Here is a 25,611-nt window from a genome sequence, read left to right on the forward strand (position 1 = left end):
TCTTTTTTGAGTTGTTAATATATATTATGTGGACATATTTCTTTATTTTTAATAAGCAGATGTTGCACTGGTAGGATGGCATCCAATTTCGTTGTACGATATGCAATGACATGTTTTTATATTCAAAAGTGGAGCTCTCCGTCTCATGATTTCTCCTTCCACACACACTTGCCACATTAGTTCACTACCTGTCAAGTTGAACATGTAAAAACAAAAATGTCCAAGTCTATTGCAATACTTCATAAAACTAAACACATTCTAAGCCAAAAATCATTGCACGCACTTTATAATTCTCTGCTTGTTCCATACGTAACTTATTGTGTGGAGGTCTGGGGAAATGCATGTAAAACAATCACAAACCCGATCTTCATATTGCAGAAAAGAGCTATTAGGATCATATACAGCGTATGTTATAGTGAACCAACCAATCAGTAGTTTATAAACTTGAATGGCCTTAAATTTCGTGATTTTGTGGATTACAAAATTGCTCAATTTATGTTTAAAAACAAAAACTATCCCTGACTGTATTCAGAGATTCTTTCAAATCAGAGAGAGTCATTATGAATTGAGAGGAACTCGTATATGTTTGTTAAAACAAAGTTCAGAACAAATGTGAAACAGGGGTGTATATCTATAACAGGAGTTAATTTATGGAATGGTCTTGAAAATGAAATTAAACTGTGTAACACGCTTAAAGGCCTTAAAGCATACAAACATAAGATTATCAGTAAATACAAAACTGAGATATGAAATATGTTTGGAAAAAAATGGTTTGATTTAAATTTGGTCCAGCTACTTGATATTTAACGCTACAGAATACGAAAACGGCAAAATCCAATGTGTGTGTTTTGGTGTTCATTTGAAATTGAAAGCTGTAAAATTGTATTGAACAAAATGTAACAGATACTATTGTTACTATTTTTTTTTCCTTTTTGTTTCTTTCCTTAAATGTGATGAGGGTAGACGCAATAAGCTTTTGCTTCAGTCTAATCCTTTTCGGTCTTTCTGGCTGATATGTATGTAACCAGTGTGTATGTTATTGAAAGTTGAAATGACCGAAATAAATAATTAAATCTAAAATAAGCAGATGTTGCACTGGTAGGATGGCGTCCAATTTCGTTGTACGATATGCAGTGACGCACTTTTATATTCAAAAGCGGAGCTCTCCGTCTCATAATTTCTCCTTCCACACACACTTGCCACATTAGTTCACTACCCGTCAAGTTTATTTTTGAACATCAACATGCTTCTAGGATATGTTGCATAATCACGGTCACCTACTTCTACGTTTGAGCTGAGAGAGATTTCTTTCACAGCTACCCTAACTTGCAAAAGAACAGGTAGCTTTTCCTCTGGCAGCAGTTATTTAAAAAAAAAAGCCAGAATAATAGTGTTTCCCTCAGGATTTTGTGAAACTAGGGTCAGTGGCCCTCGCTCTGGGGGCATGCTCCCCTGTGAGAGAATTTTGTTTATTTTAAAGTTAAATGTATCAAACTGGTGCACTTTGAGAGCAAAATTAAGAGTTTTAGATCTATGAAGACCTTGCACAAAACAATTTTGTGCTTTAGTAATTTAAGCATAAACACTGGTTGTATCAATATGAATGGTGATGCCACAGCAAAAAGGCCACACCCGCAAAGCATGGTTAAGGAGTTTAACAGTTCATAAACGATTAAAAAAATGACTAGAGCATACATTTTAGCCCTCAAAGAAATGAAGCAGAAGTGGTTACCTGTGTTTAACTGGTTTTATTTATTTTTTTAGAAAATTTAAAATGTTGAATAGAGAACATGGAGAATAATTTCATTTTAGCCAAAAATAAACCTATTTTGAACTCTGGTTAGAGCATGCACTTGTGTTTTGAATGACAAATACATGCTACCGGATGTGTTAGCAGCTTTTCCGACTCAAATAAGCTAAAACTCTACAAATTTAACCATGCACCGTTTTAAAGCGAGGAGATGAGAGTCGGACATGCTGATGTTAACGTTCTCTAAGCTCAAGTTTGATGAATGCTAATTATCAATGCTAACTTCTCCATTGATGTTATCTGTTTGCTGTTTCAAATTGATGACCATCATATTGTGTTTGGACTAGTGGATGACTGGAGTGGACACTTACTCAGTACGTTTACATGCGCATCCAAATCGAGCTGCTGTCGGTAATCGAGCAAAGGGTCCCAGCAGGGGTGCCAGAGAAATCCAATCCTACATGCATACTGTGAAATCGAGCTATTGAGTGAGGTGCATTGTGCACCCGAGCCACAGGTGGCGCTACACGCCCCATCGTGTTGGTACACTTCCGGTTGTCGTCATGAAGAAGAGCTATTCAAGAGTATAAACAAAGGGACTACAGGCGGAAATTAGCATGTACTGCTATAACCTGGTACAGACATCTGTCCATACCACAAGGATAATGTTTAATTTGTACACTGTCCCTTTTAAAAATAAAATAAACTCTAAGAAGAGTGTTTGTAGTTTGTATGTACGAACAGAAGTGTTCCTAATAAAGTGGGCGGCTAAGGTGAAGTGTCATGCCGACCGAGGCTGTTGTGTTTCCCGCTTGTGGTCTCGTCACTCGTCACTTCCGGAAGGGGCAGTGCTGAAGTAAGTAGATCGAATACGTAGCTCGATAGGGTATACATGCACTAAGTAGCTCGGCAGAAATCGCATAATCTAGGTCGTGTAGCTCGATTGCGAGAAATCAAGTTCGGTTCAATTTCATCCGAGCTAAGGTGTTTACATGCCATTTAGAACTTCGATTTCAGACGAGCAACAGCAGAAATTCGATTTTCTCTATGTGCATGTAAACGCACTGAATGTTATCAGTCTCAAATCAAATGATGTTTGTGTTCTGAAAATGCTTCCGTCACTCACTACAGTCTAGGTAACTCATGCAAAACACTGTAATGAGCGTTGCCTCACGTTTTTAATAAATTATACAATTGCCTGTCTGATTTACCTATCTGTTTTAATAATTATCTGACAATCTGCTGTAGTGCAATCTGGGTCAAATTTTGCAAATGACCTTCTAGCCCATCATAATGTGTGTGTGACATTCTTCATAATCGATAGCCAACTTTAATTTGGTGTGCCTTGACATTCTGATTTGACCTTCGATGTGCTTCAGCCCCAACAAGCTTGGAAATCTCTGGTACATATGATAGTCAGTTATGGTTGGGCAAGTTACAGCAGTTTTAAATGAACATGCAGCCTAGCCCATCTCTAAAGTCCTTCCCGCTCCATGCAGTCAGGCGCATTGGGCGGCACTGACCTTCGTTTCCATAGCCCTCGGCCTCTCACCTATACAGCTAGGGTTACAGGAGGGCTAGTCCTCTGGTAACCGCGAGAGGCAACAGCCTAGTCTATAGCTATGTTTTAATGTCCATTTTAAGCTCTTCATTCTGGTCCTTGAAAATGGCATTGCAGGCCAATTCAGGGTGCTGATGCCCAAACAGTTTGTAGATTTATTTATTTATTTTTTTAAACATTTGGAAGCCTATGCCTCTAATGCCTGGTTTGTTTTTTTTTTGGCCCCTCCTTTAATTTTTGACCTTTCCATGGCTTTTGTTTCACTGCTGCACACTGCTTTTGCATTAGTGTAGAATGTTAATGCGCATTAGCTAACTTGGTTGTGATTGACCGGTGAGAACACGTATGCTGTCATATGAACCTGAAATGACAGGCCCACAGAGAGGGCTAGTAAAAGCACGGCAAAACAAAATCTCTGTTCATTATGCCCTGACGAATAAACGTGACCCAAGATAGCTGGTTCTGTTTAGACAGTCATCCTAGCTTACTTCTCAAGGGAATTTTTACAGCTAGGGGAAATATCCTGAGCAAAATCCATTCCAGTATGTTGCCTTCCCTCTTTTTCACGTTCCTGACCGTAGTTGGGAAGCGGGAGTGAATCCGGTTTGCTAGACTCGCTCACTTCCCTGCTCGCATGGCTTTCACAATGCTCCTGGATTCTAACGGGTATATGAGTCAGGAGACACACACGGCATTGGTCTGAACAAAGTAACGTCTTCATATGAAAATAGCGCTCATCACCATTACAGTCTTTGCTAACTCCACATACAGTGCTCAGCGTAAATGAGTACACCCCCTTTGAAAAGTAACATTTTAAATAATATCTCAATGAACACAATTTCCAAAATGTTGACAAGACAAAGTTTAAAATAACATCTGTAACTTTATAACGTGAAAGTAAGGTTAATAATATAACTTAGATTACACATTTTTTTTTTTTCAGTTTTATTCAAATTAGGGTGGTGCAAAAATGAGTACACCCCACAACAAAAACTACTATGTCTAGTACTTTGTATGGCCTCCATGATTTTTAATGACAGCACCAAGTCTTCTAGGCATGGAATGAACAAGTTGGTGACATTTTGCAACATCAGTCTTTTTCCATTCTTCAACAACGACCTCTTTTAGTGACTGGATGCTGGATGGAGAGTGATGCAAATTTAATACATTTGAAGTTCTTCATACTCATATAATGTATGTAGCCTCAAAAAATAAGTCTACCCAGTTAATTCCATTGCTTATTATTTACAGGCCCCCGGGGCCATATTCTGAGTTTCTTTCTGAATTTGCAGATTTTATCTCAGATTTGGTTATTTCCTTAGACAAAGCTTTAGTTGTCGGAGATTTTAATATTCACTTTGATAACCCAGAAGACCCTTTAAAAACAGCGTTTGTGTCCATCTTAGATTCAGTCGGGATTAAGCAGAATGTCATAGGACCGACCCATAATGGTGGTCACACCCTTGATCTAATACTAACATTCAGATTAAACGTAGACAATATAGTCATACTTCCACAGTCTGAAGTTATCTCAGATCATTGTCTCATCTCATTCAAAATATGTCTGAGTAATAATATATGCACCTCACCACGCTACTGTATTAAACGTACTTTCATGTCAACTACTGCACAGAGCTTTATAAATGATCTCCCAGAGCTGTCAACTTTGATTGGGTCACTGTCAGCCCCTGCAGAACTCGATCAGGCAACTGAATGCTTAGAGTCAACATTCCGCCATACTTTAGATAATGTAGCTCCTCTAAAAAGGAAAATGGTCAGAGACAAAAAATTAGCACCCTGGTATAATGATGACACTCGCACATTAAAACAGACCACTCGAAAATTGGAACGTAAATGGCGTCAAACAAAATTGGTAGTGTTCAAATTAGCGTGGAAGGAGAGCTTCCTGAAGTATAGAAAAGCTCTTAGTGCTGCGAGATCAACATATCTCTCCTCCCTAATAGAAGATAACAAAAATAATCCTAGATTCCTATTTAATACTGTAGCAAAATTAACCAGGAATAAGTCCACTATCAACACACGCACACCTGCAGTATGTAGTAGCAACGACTTCATGAATTTTTTTAATGACAAAATTGAGAATATCCGACAAAAAATTCAAACTACTAATTTAAGGTTAGACAATGAAAGTGACCTTGTAGTTAACAATATAACTGTATCAGATCATCAGTTAGAATGTTTTACTCCCCTAAAAGAAACTGAATTACTTTCATTAATCTCTACATCAAAAGCCTCAACTTGCGTACTAGATCCCTTACCGACACATCTATTCAAACAGATAATGCCTGGAGTAATTGAACCGCTTCTAAAAATAATAAATTCTTCTCTTATGATTGGCTATGTACCCAAATCCTTTAAACTAGCAGTTATCAAACCCCTGATTAAAAAACCTGACCTTGATCCCTGTCAGCTGTCCAATTATCGGCCAATATCAAACCTCCCCTTTATCTCCAAGATCCTTGAAAAAGCTGTGGCACAGCAGTTATGCTCATATTTACATAGGAATAACATCCATGAAATGTATCAGTCAGGATTTAGACCTCATCATAGCACAGAGACAGCACTGGTTAAAGTAGTAAACGACCTACTGTTGGCGTCTGATCAGGGCTGTGTCTCGCTACTTGTGTTGCTTGACCTTAGTGCAGCATTTGATACCATTGATCATTCCATTCTTCTGGATAGACTAGAAAATGTTGTGGGAGCTAAGGGAATGGCCCTCTCCTGGCTCAGGTCTTATCTAACTGATCGTTATCAGTATGTTGATATAAATGGTGATATTTCTAGATGTACCGAGGTAAAGTTTGGTGTTCCACAAGGTTCTGTCTTGGGTCCACTGCTTTTTTCTCTATATATGTTACCTCTGGGCGATATTATTCGTAAACATTGTATTAGTTTCCACTGTTATGCTGATGACACACAGTTGTATGTCTCTGCAAAACCTGATGAGAGACACCAGCTTAATAAAATTGAGGAATGTGTTAAGGACATTAGACACTGGATGCTTATAAATTTCCTTCTGCTTAACTCTGGCAAGACTGAAGTACTTGTGCTAAGACCACATACAGCTAGAAGTAAGTTTTCTGATTACACAGTAACTCTGGATGGCCTTTCTGTTTCTTCACGTGCAGCAGTAAAAGACCTCGGAGTGATTATTGACCCCAGTCTTTCATTCGAAACTCACATTGATAACATCACCCGGATAGCTTTCTTTCATCTCAGAAATATTGCAAAGATAAGAAATTTAATGTCATTGCATGATGCAGAAAAACTAGTCCATGCTTTCGTTACCTCCAGGTTGGATTATTGTAATGCCTTACTGTCTGGATGTTCCAATAAGTGCATAAACAAGCTCCAGTTAGTTCAAAATGCCGCAGCAAGAGTCCTTACTAGAACTAGAAAATATGACCACATCACGCCTGTCTTATCCACACTGCATTGGCTCCCAATCAAATTTCGTATTGATTATAAAATACTACTATTGACCTTTAAAGCACTAAATGGTCTCGCACCACAGTACCTGAGTGAACTTCTGCTCCTCTATGACCCGCCACGCCTACTTGGATCAAAAGGTGCAGGCTATCTGCTGGTACCTCGTATAGTGAAGGCTACATCAGGGGGCAGAGCCTTTTCTTACAAAGCCCCACTGTTATGGAACAGCCTTCCAAGTAATGTTCGGGAATCAGACACAGTCTCAGCATTTAAGTCTAGGCTGAAAACATATCTGTTTAGTCAAGCCTTTTGTTAATGGTGTTTATGAGGTAAAGGAGTAGGTCTGGAGGGTCCTCAGACATAGTGTTTTGGTAAACTGGGATGTATGGATGCTGTCAGTCCCCACTCGCTTGCTCACTCGAGTTTGTTGACGGTGCAGTGGCTGGCTGCTTTATGTCCCAGGGCTCCCTCATGCCTGTGTTACCTTCTGGCTCTCTCCTTTTAGTTATGCTGTCATAGTTAGTTGCCGGAGTCCCTGCTTGTACTCGGTGCAATATGTATACTGTTCCTACTTATTCAGGTGACATTGGGCATACCTAACCACCTGTGTTTTCTTTCTCTCCCCCCCCCCCCACTCCAAATCTGTCCCTCTGAGTTACATGGAGTCAACAGGAAATCTTTTGGTGGAGACGGTGGGGACCTCGACTGGCTATTGTAGCCTGCAGGGAATCGGCCGTCAGACATTCTGTCGCATGTCCCAGACCCGGTGAAATGTAACTGAATTGTCTTGGCCAGGCCTAAGGGTCCCATCTGTATCTCATCATTGCTGAGGAGTGTGCTCCCATCACCCAATCTAGCATCCAGCCAGAGCAGGTCATGATATATTTTTTTACCATATTAACATGCCATTGTGTGTCATGCCTGATGTAAAGACTCTTGTCTCTGCGAGCCTACCACACAGATTTAATACTTGTCATTTTTAGGGCATACCTAACAACATGTTTTCTTTCTCTCTCTCTCTTCCCCCCCCTCCCCCCCCCCCCCCAATCTGTCCCTCTGAGTTACATGTTGATCCTGGGATTGAGATGCTGGCCTCTTCTGCCCCTCGGACCTGCTTGATCCATCCTGGTGCCCTGTGTCTGGTCGGAGTTTTATCGCCCCACTCCTGTGAAGGACGGCCCCATGAGGACAGTTGAGGGTTATACCTGTTAAAACTGTTAATATTATAGTCAGGCTGTCTGTTGTTGCCCAAATGAGGATGGGTTCCCTTTTGAGTCTGGTTCCTCTCGAGGTTTCTTCCTCATGTCGTCTGAGGGAGTTTTTCCTTGCCACCGTCGCCACAGGCTTGCTCATTGGGGATAGATTAGGGATTAAAATTAGCTCATGTTTTAAGTCGTTCAAATTCTGTAAAGCTGCTTTGCGACAATGTTTATTGTTAAAAGCGCTGTACAAATAAACTTGATTGATTGATTGATGCTCAACTTGTCTCTTCAGAATTCCCCATAGGTGTTTGATTGGGTTCAGATCAGGAGACATACTTGGCCACTGAATCACTTTCACCCTGTTCTTCTTCAGAAATCCAACAGTGGCCTTAGATGTGTGTTTAGTCATGTTGGAAAAGTGCATGACAACCAAGGGCACGGAGTGATGGTAGCATCTTCTCTTTCAGGATAGAGCAATACATCTGTGAATTCATGATGCCATCAATGAAATGCAGCTCCCTGACACCAGCAGCACTCATGCAGCCCCACATAAGGACACTGCCACCACCATGTTTCACTGTAGGCACCATGCATTTTTCTTTGTATTCCTCACCTTTGCGACGCCATACAGTTTTGAAGCAATCAGTTCCAAAAACATTTATCTTGATCTCATCACTCCAGAGTATAGAGTCCCAGTAGTCTTCATCTTTGTCAGCATGGGCCCTGGCAAACTCGAGGCGGGCTTTTTTTGTGCCTGGGCTTTAGGAGAGGCTTCTTTCGTGGACGGCATCCATGCATGCCACTCCTCTGCAGTGTACGCTGTATTGTGTCACCAGAAATAGTCACCCCAGTTTGGCTTTCTACTTCTTTAGGTAACTGCAGTGAACTTGCATGCCAATTTTCTTCAACCCTTCTCATCAGAAGAAGCTCCTGTCGAAGTGTTAACTTCCGTGGACGACCTGGACGTCTCTGTGAGATGGTTGCAGTTCCATCTTTCTTAAATTTTTGGACCACTTTTGCTACAGTATTCTGACTGATAAGTAAACCTTTGCTGATCATCTTGTAGCCTTCACCTTTGTGGTGTAAAGAAATTATTTTCTTTGGGGAATTCTGAAGAGACAAGTTGAGCATCACTCTCCATCCAGCATCCAGTCACTAGAAGGTCATTGTTGAAGAATGGAAAAAGATTGATGTTGCAAAATATCTCCAACTTGTTCATTCCATGCCTAGAAGACTTGGTGCTGTCATTTAAAAATCATGGAGGTCATACAAAGTACTAGATGTAGTAGTTTTTGTTGTGGGGTGTACTCATTTTTGCACCACCCTAATTTGAGTAAAACTGAAAAAAACGTGTAATCTAAGTTATATTATTAACCTTACTTTCACGTCATAAGTTAAACATGTTATATTAAACTTTGTCTTGTCAACATTTTGGAAATTGTTTCTGTTCATTGAGATTGTTTAAAATGTTACTTTTCAAAGGGGGTGTACTCATTTACGCCGAGTACTGTAACTTCTGCATAGTGACAAAACCAGCCATATGCTGGGGGGGAATCCGGCTGAACCCCTGCTGCAACAGGCCCTCTTAAAACTGCAGGGCATATTTCACAAGTACCATGCAACATTCAGGAGGAGCGAATCCAGTGCTTGGGGAAGAGCTACGACAGTGCCCTGAAGGACAGAGGGAACCTCGAGGACACCTCAGCCCAACTAAAGGAGTGGCTGAGGAGAATTGACAAGTTTGCTGCTGGGCAGGTTCAAGGTATGGTGCTTCCAGCATGGCATCATACCAAGACTCCAGTGGCCATTTCTGCTTTATGACTTCCCACTAAGCAGGGTAGAAGCAATGGAGAGAGTCTGTAGTCGGTTTATCCAGAAATGGCTGGGTGTCCCTCCAGCGTTTAGCTCAGTCAACCTCTACAGCAAGTCATCAATACTCCGTTTACCATGCTCCTCTGTCGTTGAAGAATTTAAGGTAACCAAGGCAAGGGTAGCGTGCACGCTTTTACTCTCCAAGGACACAAAAGTCAGGCATGCAAGCACCGCTATCAGCTGCGGCAGGAAGTGGAAACCCCTGGAAGTGGTGAAGGAAGCAGAAGCCTACTGGAGGCATCAGGAAATCTTTGGCACTGTGTGTCGGGGACATTTAGGGCTCGGCAACTACAGCGTCAAAAGCTGGGCGAAAAGCAGCACATTAGATAGAGGGGACTTGGTGGTGCAAAGGGTCCGGGAGACAGCCGAAGAAGACCGTCGTATTAAAGCGGCGGGGCTGGGCTCCCAGACGCGTTGGATGCAGTGGGAAGAGGTGCTCAAGAGGCCACTGTCTTGGAAAGAACTGTGGGCTACTGACCAAGGCAAGCTGAACTTCCTGCTGCGTGCTGTGGCCGATCTCCGACCCACACCAAGCAATTTGAAGATCTGGGGCAAGGAGCAGGAGGCATCTTGCAGTCAGTGCGGCGCCAGCCTCTGCACACTGAACCACATTTTGACCAGTTGCCCAAAAGCTTTCGCGGCTGGGCGCTACAGGTGGAGACACGACAAAGTCCTCACCGAGGTCGCCAAGTGGGTCGAATTGCAGAGAGGCAATGTCAACAAACAGCCGCCAGCACCACCAAGATTCACAAGCTTCCATCTAGAGGGCAGCAAGGTTCCGAAGGGAAAAAGACCCAACAACCTACCATCTCTGCTGCACTGTGCAACAGATTGGGAGCTGTGCGTGGATCTCAAGAAGAAGCTGGTCTTTCCTCAGGAGGTCGTGGCAACTACCCTCCGACCGGATATGATCCTTCTTTCTAGGAGTTCAAAGTCCGTCAGCCTAGCCGAACACTCTGTTCCCTGGGAAGACAGGCTAGCCATATCCCACCAGGCAAAGAAGGCCAAGTACCAGGGCATAGTGGAAGAGGCGAGCCTTGTCGGGTGGCATGCCACCCTCTATCCAATCGAGGTCGGCGCTCGGGGTTTCCCCGCAACGTCGTTGCACAGTTTCCTGCAGAAGATTGGGCTTGATCCCAAGCAACTGCGGAAGGCCATCAGGGAGATAGCCACAGTGGCCGAAACTAGTTCCAGGTGGCTGTGGCTGTCAAGGAATCGTAGCTGGACCCCTTCTGCAGGTGAAGGCTAACTCAGCCTTTGCTGCCCCACTCAGGAGAGGTGTACAGGTTTAGGGGCGAAACACCTGTGACCCTGAGATGCCTGCTGAGGATGCAGAAGGGGTCCCTAGGAACACCACAACATTCCACCAGTTTGATCTTTAACTTTCACATCCTTAGTTGCTCCTGCAGTCTCTGCTTGTAGCAAAGCATCTTCGGTGTTTATTTCATCCTAAGTTAAACAGATGTTATATTAAACTTTGTCTTGTCAACATTTTGGAAATTGTTTGTGTTCATTGAGATTGTTTAAAATGTTACTTTTCAAAGGGGGTGTACTCATTTACGCTGAGTACTGTAACTTCTGCATAGTGATAAAAACAGCCATATGCTGGGGGGGAATCCGGCTAAACCCCTGCTGCAACAGGCCCTCTTAAAATTGCAGGGCATATTTTACAAGTACCATGCAACTATCTGAGGAAATTATGATTAAAACATTGATAGACTAAAATTGAGTTCCATTGATGAAATCTTGACCAAAAAAAAAAAAGACTAAAATGTAACTACTATTTTCAGGACACAAGACTAAAAGTAAATTTAAAATCATTTAAATTAAAGATGAACACTGCTACACTGAACTAAAACAACATTGGCACCCAAATAAATATTACTTGTACAGATAAAAAATATTTTATATAAAACCCATTTAGAGACAGAACTGACTTCTAAAGTTGTGTATTTTTGTAGCTGTCTGTTTAGAGACCAAAACACAAGGGACAGATATTTATCAGAGAGGTCTGATTCACAGCACAGCTTTGCCATGTCAGAAGTAAAGCCTTTTATGAGAAACCTTTCCTTTGCCTAAACTCTGATAAAGCCTTGCCTGCATTTTCCTATAGTTACTAAATTCATCTTGGAGCTTGTCAGCTGTTTTGTGAATCTTACGATATAGTCAAAAACCTTTAATTCAGCCTTCATGAGGCTTAATAATATTGGCATGAGACATTGTTCTTGTTTCTGTAAACCTCATTTAAAGCCATATACAGTGGGGCAAAAAAGTATTTAGTCAGTCACCAATTGTGCAAGTTCTCCCACTTAAAAAGATGAGAGGCCTGTAATTTTCATCATAGGTATACCGCAACTATGAGAGACAAAATGAGAAAAGAAAATTACATTGTCTGATTTTTAAAGAATTTATTTGCAACTTGTGGTGGAAAATAAGTATTTGGTCAATAACAAAAGTTCATCTCAATACTTTGTTATATACTCTTTGTTAGCAATGACAGAGGTCAAATGTTTTCTGTAAGTCTTCACAAGGTTTTCACACACTGTTGCTGGTATTTTGGCCCATTCCTCCATGCAGATCTCCTCTAGAGCAGTGATGTTTTGGGGCTGTCGCTGGGCAACACGGACTTTCAACTCCCTCCAAAGATTTTCTATGGGGTTGAGATCTGGAGACTGGCTAGGCCACTCCAGGACCTTGAAATGCTTCTTACGAAGCCACTCCTTCGTTGCCCGGGCGGTGTGTTTGGGATCATTGTCATGCTGAAAGACCCAGCCACGTTTCATCTTCAATGCCCTTGCCGATGGAAGGAGGTTTTCACTCAAAATCTCACGATACATGGCCCCATTCATTCTTTCCTTTACACGGATCAGTCGTCCTGGTCCCTTTGCAGAAAAACAGCCCCAAAGCATGATGTTTCCACCCCCATGCTTCACAGTAGGTATGGTGTTCTTTGGATGCAGCTCAGCATTCTTTCTCCTCCAAACATGACAAGTTGAGTTTTTACCAAAAAGTTCTATTTTGGTTTCATCTGACCATATGACATTCTCCCAATCCTCTTCTGGATCATCCAAATGCTCTCGAGCAAACTTCAGATGGGCCTGGACATGTACTGGCTTAAGCAGGGGGACACGTCTGGCACTGCAGGATTTGAGTCCCTGGCGGCGTAGTGTGTTACTGATGGTAGCCTTTGTTACTTTGGTCCCAGCTCTCTGCAGGTCATTCACTAGGTCCCCCCGTGTGGTTCTGGGATTTTTGCTCACCGTTCTTGTGATCATTTTGACCCCACGGGGTGAGATCTTGCGTGGAGCCCCAGATCGAGGGAGATTATCAGTGGTCTTGTATGTCTTCCATTTTCTAATAATTGTTCCCACAGTTGATTTCTTCACACCAAGCTGCTTACCTATTGCAGATTCAGTCTTCCCAGCCTGGTGCAGGTCTACAATTTGGTTTCTGGTGTCCTTTGACAGCTCTTTGGTCTTGGCCATAGTGGAGTTTGGAGTGTGACTGTTTGAAGTTGTGGACGGGTGTCTTTTATACCGATAACGAGTTCAAACAGTTGCCATTAATACAGGTAACGAGTGGAGGACAGAGGAGCCTCTTAAAGAAGTTGTTACAGGTCTGTGAGAGCCAGAAATCTTGCTTGCTTGTAGGTGACCAAATACTTATTTTACCGAGGAATTTACCAATTAATTCATTAAAAATCCTACAATGTGATTTCCTGGATTCTTTCCCCCCATTCTGTCTCTCATAGTTGAAGTGTACCTATGATGAAAATTACAGGCGCCTCTCATCTTTTTAAGTGGGAAAACTTGCACAATTGGTGGCTGACTAAATACTTTTTTGCCCCACTGTATTGATTTTGTGTATAAAAAAAAAATGTAAATGTGGTATTTTTCTACAGGTATGCAGGAGCATGCAGTGTGAAGAATACATCGATGCCAAAAGAGAGACACATGTGAATTGGATGAGGTGAGCAGTACACCAGCTGTTGGGTCGTTTTAGTGATTTTGATTTTACAGCTCCTCATTTGTTGGAAGAACTTTATCTTCATGTCATTGATATCTCCACCATGCTTTCTCCAAGTCTGTAACTCTGATGTAATTTTTTACCTTTTTCTGAAACGTTGCCTCACTCTTTTAGGTATGTGAATTGTGCCCGTAATGAAGAAGAACAGAATCTTGTGGCATTTGAGTATCAAGGGGGAATTCTGTATCGTTGCTGTCGATCCATTAGCCCAGGACAGGAGCTCTTGGTGTGGTATGAAGAGGAGCACACCAAAGAACTCAGTCCTGCACCTACAGGAACAACCAGACAGCAAGGTGTTACTTTTGTCTAAGAGGTTATAGATGTTATTTTCTGCATCATTTCGTGATGTTTCTGAGCCTACCAGTGTTTCTGGGATGAAAGCTGTTGTACAATGCAGTCTGCAATAACTAGAGCATTCCCCAGAGAACTCATTTTGGCCTGTTCCACCAACCAGGTAGGTCTTCTTGATCATATGACCATGACCAACCAGAGAGGGTGAAGTCTATCAGCTTCCTTTGAGACACGTGAAGTCCGCCCACTGCATATCTTGCTATTGCAAAACTGACTACAGTGGTGCTTGAAAGTTTGTGAACCCTTTAGAATTTTCTATATTTCTGCATAAATATGACCTAAAACATCATCAGATTTTCACACAAGTCCTAAAAGTAGATAAAAAGAACCCAGTTAAACAAATGAGACAAAAATAATATACTTGGTCATTTATTTATTGAGGAAAAGGATCCAATATTACATATCTGTAAGTGGCAAAAATATGTGAACCTTTGCTTTCAGTATCTGGTGTGACCCCCTTGTGCAGGAATAACTGCAACTAAACATTTCTGGTAACTGTTGATCAGTCCTGCACACTGGCTTGGAGGAATTTTAGCCCGTTCCTCCATACAGAACAGCTTCAACTCTGGGATGTTGGTGGGTTTCCTCACATGAACTGCTCGCTTCAGGTCCTTCCACAACATTTTGATTGGATTAAGGTCAGGACTTTGACTTGGCCATTCCAAAACATTAACTTTATTCTTCTTTAACCATTCTTTGGTCGAACAACTTGTATGCTTAGGGTCGTTGTCTTGCTGCATGACCCACCTTCTCTTGAGATTCAGTTCATGGACAGATGTCCTGACATTTTCCTTTAGAATTCACTGGTATAATTCAGAATTCATTGTTCCATCAATGATGGCAAGCTGTCCTGGCCCAGATGCAGCAAAACAGGCCCAAACCATGATACTACCACCACCATGTTTCACAGATGGGATAAGGTTCTTATGCTGGAATGCAGTGTTTTCCTTTCTCCAAACATAACGCTTCTCATTTAAACCAAAAAGTTCTATTTTGGTCTTATCCGTCCACAAAACATTTTTCCAATAGCTTTCTGGCTTGTCCACATGATCTTTAGCAAACTGCAGACGAGCAGCAATATTCTTTTTGGAGAGCAGTGGCTTTCTCCTTGCAGCCCTACCATGCACACCATTTGTTTTTCAGTGTTCTCCTGATGGTGGACTCATGAACAGTAGCATTAGCCGATGTGAGAGAGGCCTTCAGTTGCTTAGAAGTTACTCTGGGGTCCTTTGTGACTTCGCTGACTATTACACGCCTTGCTCTTGGAGTGATCTCTGTTAGTTGACCACTCCTGGGGAGGGTAACAACGGTCTTGAATTTCCTCTACTTGTACACAATCTGTCTGACTGTGGATTGGTGTAGTCCAAACTCTTTCGAGACGGTTTTGTAACCTTTTCCAGCCTGATGAGCATCAACAACGCTTTTTCTGAGGTCCTCAGAAATCTCCTTTGTTCATGCCATGATACACTTTCACAAACGTGTTGTGAAGGTCAGACTTTAATATATACCTGTTCTTTAAATAAAACAGGGTGCCCACTCACACCTGATTGTCATCCCATTGATTGAAAACACCTGACTCTAATTTCACCTTCAAATTAACTGCTAATCCTAGAGGTTCACATACTTTTGCCACTCACAGATATGTAATATTGGATCATTTTCCTCAATAAATAAATGACCAAGTATAATATTTTTGTCTCATTTGTTTAACTGGGTTCTCTTTTTCTACTTTTAGGACTTGTGTGAAAATCTGATGATGTTTTAGGTCATATTTATGCAGAAATAGAAAATTCTAAAAGGTTCACAAACTTTCAAGCACCACTGTATATAGTAAACCACAAGATATTGTTGTAGTTTTATTCATCATGCCTAGTTTAACCAGAAGTAGTGTAAAATGCATGCCCTGTGGATCCCAAGTGGCACAGCAGAAAAGTGTTGTCCCCGTCATCCTCCCCAGCATCCAGATATTGCCACTTTCAAATCCTGATGACGCCACAATCATCTGTGTTTGGGAGCTCAAGAGAGCAAAATTGTCTGGGCTCTCTGGGAGGGAGAGATGGCATGCTCTCTCTTCTCTGCCCTGTCAGTTACACTGGCCAGTCTTGGGTGTGTGAAAGCACATTTTAATAGGAAGTAAGTGGATTTGGGCTTTCGTCCGAGTGTGCTTTGCAGCCCTCTGACATTGTATGAGTAAAACGTGGTCAGCTGGTGTTTCTTGTCTTGGAGGAAGCACATGATAGCCCTCCCTGGTTGGTAGCTGTTATGTGATACTGGAGAGGAGTCTGATGGGTGGGAATTGGCCATGGCTAAATTAGGGAGAAAATTGGGGAGAAATCGGGGGGATGCCCTGTCACAGCAAACACAAAATATAGGATAATGTCAGACCTCCCCATATTACAGAAACACTGGGGCGCGGCATTATAATACCTTCAGTGCAATATAACCAGCTGGCTGGAAAGAAGTTAGTTGAACACACACATGCAGTGTGTCTGAACCAAGCAAAGTTGTTAATTGGATAATGCAGATGTCAGTCAAACCCATCAACCATTATACAAATCAATTGCAACACATTTGCTTTATTACAGGAGCATATGTGATGGTTATATTATCAAGCAATAACAATTTTAGTATTTTTATGGAATTCAATAATTCTAAGGGGAAGTCATGGCCTAATGGTTAGAGAAACAGCTTTGGGACCAAAAGGTTGCTGGTTCGATTCTCCAGACTAGCAGGATTGACTTAAGTGCCCTTGAGCACGGCACCTAACCCCCAGCCGCTCCAGCAAGAGTGGTGGCGTACCTTGTGTCTGATTAGCCAAAGAAAAACTGATGATGTGATCATCAGTTCGGGCATTGAACCCGACCAACTGAACTGAATAATTCTACAAGAGTCATACCATGGAGAACTTATCTCTTTAATTATGTTAAATTTTAGCTCCTTAAAGTGCATATCACGGGTAAATTCAGGAGCAAGATCAATGTAATTCTCCTATTTTATATTAAACTTTGGTCAAATATCTATAACATTCTGCATTCTCTGAAATTTTTTTACCTTGCGCAATACCAGAAAAATTCAGTTGAAATCAAGCCATTTGAGGCGAATCGGTCCGCCTCTGGAAAAACTTGGCATTTGAATTTCCCGGCAGACACTGATTTTCGTGTTGTCGCATGCGGAACGCCTCCCTCTGAATCCTACGTCCGCACTGGTTTGTTTATGAGAAAACGACCTGGTGGTTTTCTGCAAATTTCTTCAACGTCATCACGTAATTATTAAAATGGTTAACAGATGTATCGTAGGAGGGTGTAGCAACACCAATCATGATGGGATTAGTACTCATCGTTTCCCAAAAGACCGGACAAAGAGAGAAATGGGAGCGCTTGGTCTACACAGGCTGTGCACTGAAACCGTGCAAGCTCTCGCAGCCTGCTGGCGCTTCCGCAGGTGACGTCACGAATCTGGCTCCAGACTCCCTTGGGATTTTTCCAGACGCGTTTTGTTATTTTATTTTTTTCTGCTGTCGACAGATGGTTTTGTGCAAAATTACCCTTCTGGATGAGTGTGTAAAGGGACATACTTTTCATGTATAAAATAAATAAATAGGTCCAGGATATGCACTTTAAACTCTTGCAGCTGAAGAACTTCAACATGTTAAGGAACAGACAGTGTCTGATGAATTAACGAACAGTTAAACACATGGAGGTTTGGTTGCTTTATTACTACAAATCACACCATGGCGTTCTTCAAATACTGCAGTAAGGAAATTCCTACTGCTGCAGACCTACTTGAATGCCATCTGAACCGATGCAGTGTGTCCCTTTTTTTTTTTTTTATACGCCTACATTTAAATTAAATGACTATTGTTATATGTCTTAATTTATGGATGTTGGCTTGCTTTCATCAATTACATTAATATGGGGCTTCACAAAATCCCACAAAACTTAATTTCATGAAATTAGTGTGTAATTGAAATTAATAAGTGTTTTAAACTTGACAGCCTAATCCATATAAAAAATCCAGATAGAAAATACAGATTTGCTTGTGTAAATGCTACTAGAAACGATTTGCAAATAAATCTATCCATATCCAGTTTGATAAATAAGGCCCATTTTTGGATCTTTTAGAACCTTGAATGTGAGGGCTGAGTTTCCTTCTCAATCCTGGATGAGATGTAAATAAGGCGAGGCTTGCCATTACCTAGACTTGACATGATGTCCAACAGGAACCAACAACTCCCCTTTGGTCGCTCAGACCCACGGGGCTATGGCCAATGCTGTGCATAGCTGCTGTTCCAGGACCTTATTGAATCTCCCAGTATTCCAAGCTAGAGGCTGCTATATCTTGGTCTGCAACCTTTTGTTTTTGTCTCAGTCTTAATTCATGTAGAATCTTGATTTTCAGTAAAAGCACTGCTTACATTGGGTTAGTGTTGTTATATTTTATAATCTTGTTGCATTTCATGTTCAATTTATTTTTGTCCTTTCATTTCTCCAGAATTAAAGAACACTCTGCTGCAAGTCTTTTCATGCTCCACATGCCCTCGTTCCGATGCATCTCCAATTTACCTCGACAAGCATATCCAGAGATGCCACTATGAAGAGTACGTGAGACTGCGAGAATCAGGAGAGATTAAATATAAGCTTCAGATCCCCTCCAAATGCTGCAGTCGTCAACCAACATCAACTGATATTGTCCATTCTGATACTTCCCATAATGATATACAGAAGGAAATTCACCACAGCTCAGATTGTGGAAAGAGTTTTAGTTATCAGAATGCACTCAAGACACACCAGCGCATTCACACAGGGGAAAAGCCGTATCACTGCTCACAGTGTGGGAAGAGTTTTACTGAACGGGGTGATCTCCGACGACACCAGCGCATTCACACAGGAGAGAAGCCGTTTCACTGCTCACAGTGTGGGAAGAGTTTTACTCGGCAGAGTACTCTCCAAACACACCAGCGCATTCACACAGGAGAGAAGCCGTATCACTGCTCACAGTGTGGGAAGAGTTTTACTCGGCAGAGTAATCTCCAAACACACCAGCGCATTCACACAGGAGAGAAGCCGTATCACTGCTCACAGTGTGGAAAGAGTTTTACTCATCGGAGTCATCTCCAACAACACCAGCGCATTCACACAGGAGAGAAACCGTATCTCTGCTCACAGTGTGGGAAGAGTTTTAGTCATCAGACTGCTCTCCGACGACACCAGCGCATTCACACAGGAGAGAAGCCGTATCACTGCTCACAATGTGGGAAGAGTTTTACTCAGCAGCGTAATCTCCGACGACACCAGCGCATTCACACAGGAGAGAAGCCGTATCACTGCACACAGTGTGGGAAGAGTTTTAGTCATCGGAGTAATCTCCAAACACACCAGCGCATTCACACAGGAGAGAAGCCGTTTCACTGCTCACAGTGTGGGAAGAGTTTTACTCATCAGACTGCTTTCCGACGACACCAGCGCATTCACACAGGAGAGAAGCCGTATCACTGCTCACAGTGTGGGAAGAGTTTTAATCAGCGGCGTGATCTCCGACGACACCAGCGCATTCACACAGGAGAGAATCCGTATTACTGCTCACAGTGTGGGAAGAGTTTTACTCATCAGCGTAATCTCCGACTACACCAGCGCATTCACACAGGAGAGAGGCCGTTTCACTGCTCACAGTGTGGGAAGAGTTTTAATCAGCGGCGTGATCTCCAAACACACCAGCGCGTTCACACAGGAGAGAAGCCGTATCACTGCTCACAGTGTGGGAAGAGTTTTAATCAGCGGCGTGATCTCCGACTACACCAGCGCATTCACACAGGAGAGAAGCCGCATCACTGCTCACAGTGTGGGAAGAGTTTTACTCGTCAGAGTGATCTCCAACGACACCAGCGCATTCACACAGGAGAGAAGCCGTATCTCTGCTCACAGTGTGGGAAGAGTTTTACTCAGCAGAGTGATCTCCAAACACACCAGCGCATTCACACAGGAGAGAAGCCGTATCACTGCTCACTGTGTGGGAAGAGTTTTGCTCATCAGACTGCTCTCCAACAACACCAGCGCATTCACACAGGAGAGAAGCCGTATCTCTGCTCACAGTGTGGGAAGAGTTTTACTCAGCAGAGTGATCTCCAACAACACCAGCGCATTCACACAGGAGAGAAGCCGTATCACTGCTCACAGTGTGGGAAGAGTTTTACTCATAAGAGTAATCTCCAAACACACCAGCGCATTCACACAGGAGAGAAGCCGTATCACTGCTCACTGTGTGGGAAGAGTTTTACTCATAAGAGTACTCTCCAAACACACCAGCGCATTCACACAGGAGAGAAGCCGTATCAGTGCTCACTGTGTGGGAAGAGTTTTACTCATCAGAGTCATCTCCGACGACACCAGCGCATTCACACAGGAGAGAAGCCGTATCACTGCTCACAGTGTGGGAAGAGTTTTACTCAGCGGAGTGATCTCCGAACACACCAGCGCATTCACACACGAGAGAACCCGCATCACTGCTCACAGTGTGGGAAGAGTTTTACTCAACAGCATCATCTCCAAACACACCAGCGCATTCACACAGGAGAGAAGCCGTATCACTGCTCACAGTGTGGAAAGAGTTTTACTGAACAGCGTCATCTCCGACGACACCAGCGCATTCACACTGTGTGGGAAGAGTTTTACTCAGCAGAGTAATCTCCAAACACACCAGCGCATTCACACAGGATAGAAGCCGTATCACTGCTCACAGTGTGGGAAGATGTTTGCTTGTTTAGTTACATTTAAGACCTTCATGTGCACTAACTCAGACATTGCATGATTTTAAAGTTGTCAAATTAAATATGGTTGTTACAGTTTTGGCTGAAAATGACCTGTACTTTGAACTTTATTGTTCATGTTACACTGGTCACCAATTTTTCAGAAGTTGTCTGCTTCAGAGATGAAATTGGCCATTATGAAATTTGGTGTGTTGAATTAGAAGTGACAGTTAATCAGCTGATTAGCTATGGCTTCCAAGATATTTAAAATTTTATACTTAGTTAGGTCCATATATATATTTGGACGCTGACACAAATTTTGCTTTTTTTTTTACCTGTTTACTGAAACATATTCAAGTTATAGTTATATAATGGACATAAAGTCCAGACTTTCAGCTTTCATTTGAGGGTATCCACATTAAAATTGGATGAAGTGTTTAGGAGTTTCAGCTCCTTAACATGTGCCACCCTGTTTTTAAAGGGACCAAAAGTAATTGGACAATTGGCTCAAAGGCTATTTCATGGGCAGGTGTGGGCAATTCCTTTGTCATTCTCAATTAAGCAGATAAAAGGCATGGAGTTGATTTGAGGTGTGGTGCTTGCATTTGGAAGATTTTGCTGTGAAGAAAACATGCGGTCAAAGGAGCTCTCCATGCAGGTGAAACAAGCCATCCTTAAGCTGCGAAAACAGAAAAAACCCATCTGAGAAATTGCTACAATATTAGGAGTGGCAAAATCTACAGTTTGGTACATCCTGAGAAAGAAAGAAAGAAAGAAAGCACTGGTGAACTCATCAATGCAAAAAGACCTGGACGCCCACAGAAGACAACAGTAGTGGATGATCGCAGAATAATTTCCATGGTGAAGAGAAACCCCTTCACAACAGCCAACCAAGTGAACAACACTCTCCAGGAGGTAGGCGCATCAATATCCAAATCTACCATAAAGAGAAGACTGCATGAAGGTAAATACAAAGGGTTCACTGCACGGTGCAAGCCACTCATAAGCCTCAAGAATAAAAAGGTTAGATTGGACTTTGCTAAAAAACATCTAAAAAAGCCAGCACAGTTCTGGAAGAACATTCTCTGGACAGATGAAACCAAGATCAACCTCTACCAGAATGATGACAAGAAAAAAGTATGGCGAAGGCGTGGTACAGCTCATGATCCAAAGCATACCACATCATCTGTAAAACACGGTGGAGGCAGTGTGATGGCTTGGGCATGCATGGCTGCCAGTGGCACTGGGTCACTAGTGTTTATTGATAATGTGACACAGGACAGAAGCAGCCGGATGAATTCTGAGGTATTCAGAGACATACTGTGTGCTCAAATCCAGCCAAACTGATTGGGCGGCGTTTCATAATACAGATGGACAATGACCCAAAACATAAAGCCAAAGCAACCCAGGAGTTTATTAAAGCAAAGACGTGGAATATTCTTGAATGGCCAAGTCAGTCACCTGATCTCAACCCAATTGAGCAGCATTTCACTTGTTAAAGACTAAACTTCAGACAGAAAGGCCCACAAACAAACAGCAACTGAAAACCGCTGCAGTAAAGGCCTGGCAGAGCATTAAAAAGGAGGATACACAGCGTCTGGTGATGTCCATGAGTTCAAGACTTCAGGCAGTCATTGCCAACAAAGGGTTTCAACCAAGTATTAGAAATGAACATTTTATTTAATTTGTCCAATTACTTTTGAGCCCCTGAAATGAAGGGATTGTGTTTAAAAAATGCTTTAGTTCCTCACATTTTTATGCAATCATTTTGTTCAACCCACTGAATTAAAGCTGAAAGTCTGAACTTCGACTGCATCTGAATTGTTTTGTTCAAAATTCATTGTGGTAATGTACAGAACCAAAATTAGAAAAATGTCTCTGTCCAAATATTTATGGACCTAACTGTATGTACATTGTGTAGATCGTAATGTTTTAAGTATAAATTGTAAAACTAGGTCTCTTCATGTGTTTATGGTCGGTTTACATGATATTTCACCTGTTCTCTTTATGTAACACTAGGAAATCAGCAAAAAGTTTATATAAATAAAATGTATTATGAACCAAATTGCAAAAACCAATTATGTATAAGTACTGAATAGGTTTAGTACTTATTCTGTGTGTACACAGTGGGTTTTTATTTATTTATTTTTTGGCAGCTTGTCTCTTGTATTCATGAAACGGAGCATCTCTTGTCAAGCAAAGACTTGATCTCGAGTGCATAGCACTGTATGAATTTTTATTTTTTGAGCTGATATAAGACCAGTTGGTTCAGCAGAGTGATGTCAGTTGACTTATGAATGCATCATCAGCGACTTCTAGGAATAACCTAATGTCATGTATGATGCAATACCGGCTTCAGATTGCATCATTCATTGTTTTGCCAAAAAAGTAAGTACTATCCAAACCCACTCATAGATTTATTCATAGAGCCAATCTTGAAAACGAGCCAATGAACAATTTTAAGTTTCATTTTCGTTCTCAGCGATCCAGAATTAGTAAAGTTTGACTATATTTATTTCAGAAGCATTTTGGCTGTAGACCAGTGTTCTATGACTGTTTTAAAATCTGTAACCTTATAGTGATGTTTAAAATGAGACTGTTAATGTTTTCTTTTGCTCAAGTAGTCATTAATTACCACCATACAAATAATGATTTAACTGTAACACTTATCAGTGTAGTACTGCAGTATGAGACTAATTGTTCATGGAATTATTACTGATCAGGATTTTAATGTTTAATGGAATTGTCGATCAAACCAAATGAGTACGGAGCACTTAAATGAAGCTCGTCCAACTGTATGCATCCACCTCGTCTCACTGGTTGAGGAGAAGGCATCAAAGTTGTTTATAATAATCTAGGAATTGTACAAAAACCTGAACAAAAATTCAGTATGCTTGAAGTTTTTTATCCTAATGTATGTCGCTAAAAAAAAAATCTACGTAGTTGATTCAACTAACTATTTACAGACCCGTGGTTTAAATTCTGAAGTTGTTTCTGAATTTGCGGAATTTCTCAAACCTGGTTGTATCTTTAGACAACAAATTAATTGTTAGAGATATTATTTGTTTTGATCACCTGGAAGACTCTGAGAACAGCATCCGTGTCCATTCTAGATTCAGTAGGGGTGAATCAGAATGTCATAGGACCTAACCCTATTTTTGCTCAGGTTTTTGTATGATTCCTAGTGGTCACACTCTCGATCTAGCACTTGCATTAAATATAGAAAATAGTCATACTTCCACAGTCTGATGCTCCCTCAGACCATTACCTCATCTTTTTTGAAATGTCTTAACAATAATATATGCACCCTGCACACCATCACATCAAAAGTACATTCACAGCAACTACTGCATAAAGTTTTATCAGTAGTTTCCCCAGAGTTATCAACTATGATTGGATCCCCATTAGACCTCACAGAACTTGATCAGACAACTGAATGCTTCAAGTCAACATTCTGCTTTACTTTAGATAATGTAGCTCCACTTGAAAGAAAAATAATTCAGGAGAAAAAAAAAAAAACTAGCACCTTGGTATAACAGTCACACATGCACCTTAAAACATACAAAACACGTAAAATTAGAAAATGGTGTCAAACAAAATTGATAGTATTCCAATTAGCATGGAATGAGAGCCACTGGAACTCCAGAGACAAGCTTCTAATGCTGTTTGTTCAGTGTTTCTCTCCACCATAATAGAAGATAACAAAAATAATCTTAAATTTTTATGGAATACTTTTCAAAATTTACTAGGAATAAGACCACCTCAGAAACATGAAGTTTTTTTCAATGGCAAAATTGAAAATATCAGTCAAAAATATCAAACTATTAATTTGAAACTAGACAATTTGATAAGTATCCAACACTGACTATGAGCAATGATTTGTGTTTTACACTCCTTAAAGAGACCGAACTAATTTCACTTAATCAAAATCTTCAACTTGTGTACTTGTGGGGATTTTTTTCACCCCTTACCTATATGATTCTTTAAACAAATAACACCAGAAGCAAACAAACCTCTTTTGAAAAAGTTATTCATTTAGCAATGGCTATGTACCTAAATCCTTTTACCTAGCAGTTGTCAGACTCTTGATTAAAGAACCTACCTCAGCCCTTGTCAGCTGTCCCATTATAGGCCAATATTAAACCTCCCTTTTATCTCCAAAATCCTAGAAAAAAATGTGGCATAACAGTTATGCTCATATCTACATGGGAATAACATCCATAAAAGGTATCAATCAGGATTTAGATCTCATCATAGTAGAGCCACAGCACTGGTTAAAGTAGTAAATGACCAACTAATGGCTCCTGATCAGGGGTGTGTCTCCTTGCTTGTGCTGCTCAACCTTAGTGCAGCTTTTGACACCACTGATCATTCCATTCTGCTGGATAGACAAGAAAATGTCATTGGAGGTAAAGAAATGGTCCTCTGCTGGCTCAGGTCTTATTTAACTGGTCATTGTCAGTTTGTATACGTAAATGGTGACTTTCGTATGCATGCTAAAGTAAAGTTTGGTGTTCCAGAAGGTGCTATCTTTGGCCCACTCCCCAAAATAGGCTACCTCTGGTTAGGATTAGGGTAGGGTGAGGGTGAAAGTTTTCTGTTGCCCCAGCACAAGCTGGGGCCTGCGTTCTGCACGGGCCTGTCCAAAGTCCATCTA

At 41.5% G+C, this 25,611-nt stretch overlaps 1 protein-coding gene across 2 annotated transcripts in view; it reads left to right on the forward strand.

Moving 5' to 3' along the window:
• Positions 1–22,977, forward strand: part of LOC132894678 (zinc finger protein 271-like) — a 99,459-nt gene extending 76,482 nt beyond the window's left edge. For both annotated transcript variants that reach the window (XM_060934813.1, XM_060934814.1), the window contains exons 4-6: positions 13,737–13,804; positions 13,976–14,154; positions 18,704–22,977. In XM_060934813.1, coding sequence (XP_060790796.1) covers positions 13,737–13,804; positions 13,976–14,154; positions 18,704–20,892 — 2,436 coding nt within the window. In that variant the 3' untranslated portion in view covers positions 20,893–22,977. The remainder of the gene's footprint in view (positions 1–13,736; positions 13,805–13,975; positions 14,155–18,703) is intronic.
• Positions 22,978–25,611: the final 2,634 nt, after the last annotated feature.

Source organism: Neoarius graeffei, chromosome 11 (assembly GCF_027579695.1).
Source record: "Neoarius graeffei isolate fNeoGra1 chromosome 11, fNeoGra1.pri, whole genome shotgun sequence".
Lineage (NCBI taxonomy): Eukaryota > Metazoa > Chordata > Actinopteri > Siluriformes > Ariidae > Neoarius > Neoarius graeffei.